At 29.5% G+C, this 8,570-nt stretch overlaps 2 protein-coding genes across 2 annotated transcripts; both read left to right on the forward strand.

The window, feature by feature from the left end:
* The first annotated feature begins 6 nt into the window (after positions 1 to 6).
* Positions 7 to 622, forward strand: LOC119684810. The gene is made up of 3 exons (XM_038098936.1): positions 7 to 156; positions 211 to 321; positions 382 to 622. The coding sequence occupies exons 1-3, from the start codon at positions 29 to 31 to the stop codon at positions 515 to 517; spliced, it is 375 nt and encodes a 124-aa protein (XP_037954864.1). The 5' UTR covers positions 7 to 28; the 3' UTR covers positions 518 to 622.
* Positions 623 to 2,270: 1,648 nt separating this feature from the next.
* Positions 2,271 to 6,343, forward strand: LOC119679059 (tRNA modification GTPase GTPBP3, mitochondrial-like). Its single transcript, XM_038091208.1, has 5 exons — positions 2,271 to 2,375; positions 2,438 to 2,838; positions 2,888 to 3,206; positions 3,261 to 3,693; positions 5,675 to 6,343. Exons 1-5 carry the CDS (start codon positions 2,294 to 2,296, stop codon positions 5,919 to 5,921), a joined length of 1,482 nt encoding a protein of 493 aa, XP_037947136.1. The 5' UTR covers positions 2,271 to 2,293; the 3' UTR covers positions 5,922 to 6,343.
* The last annotated feature ends 2,227 nt before the right edge of the window (positions 6,344 to 8,570 follow it).

Genomic DNA, 8,570 nt, shown 5'->3' on the forward strand with positions numbered 1-8,570 from the left:
ATACCGCAGAAAGGGAACATACTCTAATATGTGGTCACCTGGTAGTCAAAGAAACGTTTACTATGCAAAGAGCAATACACCAAAATGGAAACATTTCTCACAAAATTACAGAGAACGACGTGAGATATATGAACAATTACTTACAGTCGGAAAAATGTAATATAGTAAAATATATAAACCGAAATTACTGTTATTATCTTTAATATTTAGCTTCAATTTCGATATGAAGGCCTGCATAAAACGAGCTATGTGCGAAGTCAATACCTACCTAAAACCATATGGTGTATCGCTGATGGAAGACATTGTTCGAATTCTTTTAACGTTAGTATATTTTTTATGCATATATATACTTTTGTTTATTATCACTTTTTAAAAATATAGGGTACCATCTTCTGTTAATGATGGCAACGAATATAATTTTAAAACTGTGAACTGCGTACAGAAGTTTGCTATAAGTTGCCCATATCGCGTCCTCGAAATTTTAACCGGCAATATGCGACCATATAAAACAACCTAGGTATATGAAAGTAAAGGATCAAAGATTTATTGACTGACATTTGCATTCAAAACAATAGTATCAAATTTTTGGAATAAACACACAAATAAATATATAAAAAACATCTATGAATATTTTTTGAAAATACTTATATATTTTTAGAATTAGTTTTTTCAATTCACTGATAATATTCATATCACCTTTAGTGAAGAAAAAAGCATCTCTTCTAGTTTTAGAATAAAAGTTCCTAAATCGGGTTGATTTTTCACTGTGATTATTCATAAAATTTGATGGTAGATAGAACTGGCTGGCAGAGACCACACATGTACATAATAGTCCTCAAAGAAAGTTAATCCGTACAGTCACATAACTTGAAATTTATATGTTAAGAAAATTTTAGCAGATAGTTTACTCCACCATCCGGGACGAAACTCAGCCTCTTAAAACTAATGGTTCTAAAGCATTTCATTTAAATAAACTCCGGTAACAAATAATAATCTTCAATATTTGCAATATAATTTGTTAAAAACTGTAAATATCTTTTAAAAATGTCTTTGTAAATGGTATCACAACCGATAAGGTTGGGTTTGTGGTTGAAAAGAAAGGATTTGTGGAAAAACCCAATTACAAACAAAACATACACACTTAAACTTTTCATCAGGTATCATTTTCGACAGTATACAATACCAATCAGTAGTATATAATAACTATTTTAAGATCACTAAAATAAATTATATAAACTTATGATATATGATATATATGATGTTATAATATAACATAACACTACATAAAAAAATAGTGGAGAAACTAAGTATCCACTAATCAAATATTGGAATCTCTGATCTTTTAAGTCGCATTTGTTTTATGGGTAAGGTACAGCGATGAACTTCCTTATGGCGTAGAAATTTACTTTGAAATTCAGGCTTCACATAGATAAGTATCCGTCAAATAGTTATTATATATGTTACTATATTGCGTTCTATAGAGGTGATTCTTAATTTAAACTATGTTATGAAAGAATAAAATATTTTGTTTATTAATTATGATACATTGATAATTACCTAACATAAAAGCCTAGTTAGGTTCTGGATAAATTTGCGTATCTGGATATGTTTATTGCCTGACATTAATGCTTTCGTTCTGTCTTTGTTAGAGCGAAGTCCACTTCTTCGAGAACTGCCATATTAAAAATAAATTTTTTATTTCGGTCACTGATCTAACTAGGCCGATGTCCATAATGTCTTTATTGCTCTAGGTTAAAAATGTTTTTTATGTCAATTTTTCGTCTAAAATGGATATTAGTACCAGGCTTCATCTGTCCTAGCTTGATAAGCTTGTCTGATACTCAAAGTAGCTTTATACTCACTTAGTGCTTGTAAGCATAACCTTTTCTTAATAGATTTCATGATTTAAGTTTTCGAAATATTATTTTGATAAAAATTGTATGAGAGAATCATCTCGAACCAGTTGAATTCCTCCATTTAAACTGTCATGCTGTTATTCAAATAAACAAAAAACTGATTAACTGTGGCATTAATTTCTTTACCATTTCTGCAATTATCACAAGTAATATATCCAATTATCTAAAGTCTACATATAAATGCAAGATTATGTACTGATTCAAATATAAAAATTATTTAGTTTTAATTAATAGGCACGAAAATGATTTTTAATTCAAATTCAAATTGTAAACAGATTTTTTCAATTCGCTTTGTTCCATTTTTCTTTTGGAAATGAACGGAAACATTGTGGATTGTGGATGTTAAGTGTTCATTTCGATAACAAACATTTTTGGTCATGAATTTTCTTACTAAAATTATTTATAAACAAAAATGTATTCGCTTGATGAGTGCAAGCACAATTTTCAGTTTAAGTTCTGGTAAAAAAAATCGTAAATATAAATCTTCAAGTAAAGTATTATTTGTGTCAAATGTTGTATAGGGTACGGAAAATGCGGTGTATCAGTGATAAGAGTTTCTGGGCCAGAAACAAAGCAAGCACTTAAAGCAATAATTGGTGAAAAATTTCAACCAAAGCCACGTTATGCAAGCTTGAAGCCATTTTACCATCCGCAAAGCAAAGAAATGATCGATAAAGGTTTAGTTTTATATTTTCCTGGGCCGGCGTCATTTACTGGCGAAGATTCCTGCGAATTTCAAGTGCACGGCTCATTGGCAGTTATTTCAGCTATGTTAGAAGGTTTGGGTAAAATACCAGGTTTACGCCCTGCTACACCTGGAGAATTTACGAAGCGTGCTTTTTATGGTGGTAAGCTAGATTTGACTGAAGTGGAGGGCTTAGCTGACCTTATTCACGCAGAAACCGAGGCACAGCGAAAGCAGGTGAGTTTAAACAGTACCAGTGGAAATGAGTGTGCTACTAAGAATTTAGGCACTTTTACAAAGCACAGGTTCGCTTTCTAAGCTCTATGAAAACTGGCGGAAACGTATTGTGCGATGTGCAGCACATCTCGAGGCATATATAGATTTTGCGGAAGATGAAAATATCGAAGATGATGTGGTAGTACAACTAACAAAGGAATTGAAGCGCTTAATTATAGAAATAAGTGCACATTTAAATGACCAAAGACAAGGTGAATTGTTACGCAATGGCGTGCGAACTGTTATAATTGGTGCACCAAATGTAGGCAAAAGTAGTTTTTTAAACTTAATGTGTCAACGTCAAATATCAATTGTGACACCTATTGCTGGTAAGCATACCAATTTTTTCTTGCAATCATAATAAAACTTTATATTTAATGTAGGAACAACGCGTGATATCATTGAAACTACACATAATTTTAGTGGTTTTCCTGTGATATTTTCGGACACTGCCGGGTTGAGAAATCAAACAAGTGATGTCATTGAACTCGAAGGCATAACTAAAGCAAAAGCCTGCATAGAAAGTGCAGATTTAATTTTATTACTTTTTGATGCAAAGCATTTCATGGAGCAATCAAATTTATTAGCTTCCAAAGGCCTGGAAAATTTCGTTCAAATCTATTTACAACAACTGGATATTGATATGAAGCACATAAGAGATAAACCAATGAAATTAATTGCTAATAAAATAGATTTGCTAACAACAGATGAATTGAATATGTTGGAAAACTCACTTGATGTACTGACCATTTCTTGCAAAAATGAACTCAACCTAAAACCATTTATGGAAAATTTTGACAAATTACTAAAATCTATGTAAGTAAAAATTATTTACTATATTTAAAAGTATTTTATTATTAAATTGAAGTTAAAAAAAAGAGTAAAGCTGATTATACGGTATTTCTCCTTTACATAAAACCATAATAACTGGAATAAGTATCCAAGTTTTGCTCCTTTAGTAGTATTTTGAACAAAAACGTGCAAAAGCAGAAGATTATTTATAGATAGCATAGCGTCTTTGTAGACTGAATATACGCCAAAAAAATGAAGACACCTCAAAATTTAGAAACGAGTAGTTTTTAATCTGCTTCTATGCGGCTTATCGGTCATTATTTAATAGATAACATATACATGCGACTAGATTATGTACGCCAGTAAAGAGTTTTCGATTGCAGTTGTGAGTATGGGAACATAAAATAAACAATTGAGTAATTATTATGCAATTTTCCGACTTTCTCCAGACGAAGTGTTTATTTGTTAGAGGGTATTTACTTTCAAGCTAGCTGAGTATTATCGACCTAATAAACTGTTAAGGTATTTAACGAAAACCAAATAATCACCTTCTTAAGATATGGTGAAGATCATATCATAATAGCCTCAGGATCTACGTGAATTATATTACATTTTGAGAGTCAGGACTCTCATATTTATTATAACAAATAAATCGATTATATTTATAAGCCAGTTTTTATATATTTTGATTATACGCCTAGACATATGATCGCACAACTAAAATTAAACCAAAGACTAATAGGATATCGTCCGATATAGGATATCTAATAGGATATCGTCCGATATCATATTAGTCTTTTACAATTTATTGAATATATAGGAAAATAAATGCAATAAACAATACAGAAAGTAAAAAGGAAGAAAGGTGTTAGATGAAAATAAAACTCATTATAGGCTGTAGTGGTCGTAAGAGTTATTTTAAATGCTTAATTAATATGTAAACAAAAGTTATCAAACTTTCGCCTATCGTGCGAATGTCAGCCTTGGCAAGGAGCAAACTATAATTCTTGGAAAGCCTTTTTTACGTATCCCAAGAACTTTTAGACAATTATATCGGAAGTCGTTCACTATTCTTAAAGAAAATAAATTAGTTAAAGTAATGCAGGTAGCTTCTAAAATTTAGAATATATGTTACATATAATAAGAAATGAATATAAATATCAAATACAAATATTATTGCTTTGATATATTTATTACCTAATTTTCAGACTTAGATTACTACAGTACATATTGTAACAAGCAAGTCCAAACTGATTAAAGAGATATCCTATACCTTAAACAAAATAGAAAAAAACAAGATTAAATTAGTTGTGGGTTAAACAAATAATTGTTTTCTTTATTACAAACAAAGAAATATGAACAATTCCATTTTTGTACCCTAAACGTTCTATAAAATGAAACAAAAAATCACCCTAATAAAATATTAAAAAAAAATATGTGATATTAAATGGAACAGTGAAGTAGACCCTATGCTTTCGAAAGAATTTAAGGAATTGAAGCTGGTAAGATAAAGCTAAATTTACGACTATCTTGAATTTTGTTCAGAATTACAATACAAAACGCTATAAGCAGTTTTTAACTCCCGAAAAGAATCAGTTAATATCTAATATAAACATCTTTTACTAATTGATAATATTAGAAACTATATTTTGTATATTTTAGAGTTACCTAAATTAATAACTCATTTACGAACAGAATGCCTTAACTATAAGTAAAAGTATACACTTTTGTTTATAATAAAAAAAAAAACAAAAAATAAAATATATAATAAATATAAATAAAATATAATATATTAAATATAAAAATATACTAAATATAATAAAAATTATTTTTAGTAGTTCACGTACTTCCTTTCTGAGCTGACTGTAGAAATCTGTTGGATTTCAAAATTAAATAATGAGCGTTACAATTCTAAACCAACATTACCATATTATATTTATTTAATATATATACACGTATATTTGTAAATATAACTTTAATAAATATTTATTTTTATTTGTTTTAGTTGTGGTGGCTTACCCACATCTGAAAATCCACGTATTACTCATGCCCGATATCGACAACAACTAGAGCGATGCATCGAACACATAAATATTTTTCTAAATGAATACACACCGGACACCTATCCGGATATAGCTATATCTGCACAGAAATTGAGAAATGCTCTAAGATGCATAGAGCGCATAACAGGTGGATGTACAACGGAAGATATATTAGATGTTGTATTTGCTGATTTTTGTATTGGAAAATGAACTACTTCTGAAATAGACAACAATGAAGCTATAACAAAAGATTTATTTTTATTTACTAGAAATCTTAACTTAGTCAAAGAGTAAAGGAAAAGTAAGCATATTTAAAAACAAAAATTGTAAAAAAATTATATCGAAAATTAGATATTTTTTTGCCCATAGCAATTCTAATGATTAAGCAATTCTAGAGCAATATTTATTATAAATTTAATTTATTCTTGTAAATAATTTAAAATAATAATTTCTTTCATATTATTTATTACTAATTAAATAAAAGTGCAAGTAAGTAAACTCACAATCCCACCTATCCATGTCCTTACTCTGTTCCCTCAACCCAGCTTATATCATTGTGAAAATTTTATAATTCTGATATAAAATCATTTTTGAGGACAGCGTGGATATAACAACAGTTAGTAGTTACTGACTTACTGGATTTAATTTTAAATTGTTAAGAAATGATTGAAGTTTTTTTAATCTAATTTGTTTTTTAATAAATAATAAAACTTATTTAATATAACTATAAAACTCACATATGTATTAATATATTTTAATTAGTAAACAAAGTTCGTTATTCTGAAACATATTTCAATCAATCATAATTACTAATAGTAATAATCATAATCACTTGAACGTAATATCAATTTTACTATTTCTTGAGAAGGGTAAACATGCCCCGAGGCATTATTAAATTACGCTTTATTGAAGTTCAAAATATGTAAACATATTGGCGTATTATTTTATGAAATTTATATGGAAAATAAAGTTATTGTAGATTGCAATGAATTTATAACATTGAAGTATTTTAGTATACAGTTAAAATTAAATTATAAGTCTCACAAAATTGAAGCCAGCATCTGGATTATCTATGAAAACTTACTGAAGAAACTTACTGAAGAATTGAAAATCGAACCTTGTTATAAAAACATACCATGACAAGTATAGCTATTAAGAAGACATTTCACACCGTTTAACTTGTGAGTCTAGTTCATCACATGCTGTGCTGATCGGCATCTCCACAACACTTCGGAATATGTATATTGTTGCAATTCATGTTGGTTAGAAATTTTCAAGTTCGTATCGGCTGTTCCCCTTTTAGCAATTTGCTTGCCAGATTTCGTTTCAGGTGGACTTCTATTTCATTCATTCACGTCTGACTTTCTAACTCTTCTAGCAGTAGGGTCGACGAAATTTGTTTTGCTGGTCGTTGCTCTATTTTTATAAGAATTTTTAACCACAATTATGTCAAGAAACTCAAACAAAAAAATCAAGAATTCAATCATATTTACACAATTATATTTTGCATTACCAATTATTAGACACCTCTCACTTGATTCTACAATCGCAGAAATATTACAATTAATTCCTTTATGATTCTGTCTGACCATTTTACCACCTTTATTATTTCTCTTCACCATCGTGTCCGGTTTTGAATACATTTATTTTTAAATTTTGTTTGTGAACTGACTTTAGACGCTATTGACTTATCGCAAAATAAGTCAATACATGATTTCATGAGGCTATAGGAGCTAAAAGTATTTAATAATTAACTTCTTGTATTAATAAAAACTTTGTTTAATATGTGACACTAGATTTAGTATTTATTTATGAATTTACTTAATATTTTCTAATCGATTATTTGGAAATTTGAATTGTATTGCTTATAAGCGCCAGATTAATATTATTGCCTTCCACAAATCAGCTGTGTATTACAATCCACTTAACTAAGTAGCAAACAGCTGATGCAACGATGGGTGTTCATTTTCAGTTTTGTGGAACTTAATTGTGTTGATGGAATCATACAAATTTATATTATTGTATATTAAAAAGTAAAATTGTATACATATCGCAAGCAATTGTTTAAAAATGGCAGATAAAATGAAAGATTTTGACAAACCCGATTTTAGTGTGGAAAAATGTAAGTACCACATACGATTGAATTAATTTTTACTAATATTTTATTAAATGCAGACACCAAACAGTTGGTCAAAGAATGTATTGGTGGTCCAGATGTAGCACAAAGAAAACGTGATATACAAGCGTATAGTGATCAAACATCTGCCACATTAAAAAAATCGGTGTATGCCAACTACATGCAGTTCATTGAGACAGCCAAAGAAATATCACGTAAGTACTCCAATGTTTGGAATACTAATGACTCAATTCATTTAATAATCAATCATGTTTAGATCTAGAGTCTGAAATGTATCAGCTTTCGCACATACTCAATGAGCAACGTAATATACTGTCCTCCCTTACTGACGAGAAGGGTTCAACTAAAAATAAAACAGAAGGCGATGGTGAAGAAAGTCAGGCGCAAGATGAAATGGAGAATAATCATGCAACACGCGCTGTTAAAGAAATGGTGCAGGGCTTTAACGGTAACCTCGAAGGTAAAACTTTTCTAAATGAAGGCGCGTTGATAGAGCTAGATTCAAATGACTACAGACCCATACAACGCGTATTCTTCTTTTTGTTTAATGATGTCTTGATTGTTTGCAAAGTAAAACATGACAAGTAAGCTATTATAAATCAGTAACCATTCTCAATTCTTAATAACCTAACAACTTTTTAGGCGTTTAGAGTTTTTAACAGAGTATGATCCCAAAAAAATTGCAGTAATTAACATTAAGGATTTAGATGGTGTAAAGAATG

The sequence above is a fragment of the Teleopsis dalmanni genome, chromosome 2 (assembly GCF_002237135.1).
Source record: "Teleopsis dalmanni isolate 2A chromosome 2, ASM223713v2, whole genome shotgun sequence".
Classification (NCBI taxonomy): domain Eukaryota; kingdom Metazoa; phylum Arthropoda; class Insecta; order Diptera; family Diopsidae; genus Teleopsis; species Teleopsis dalmanni.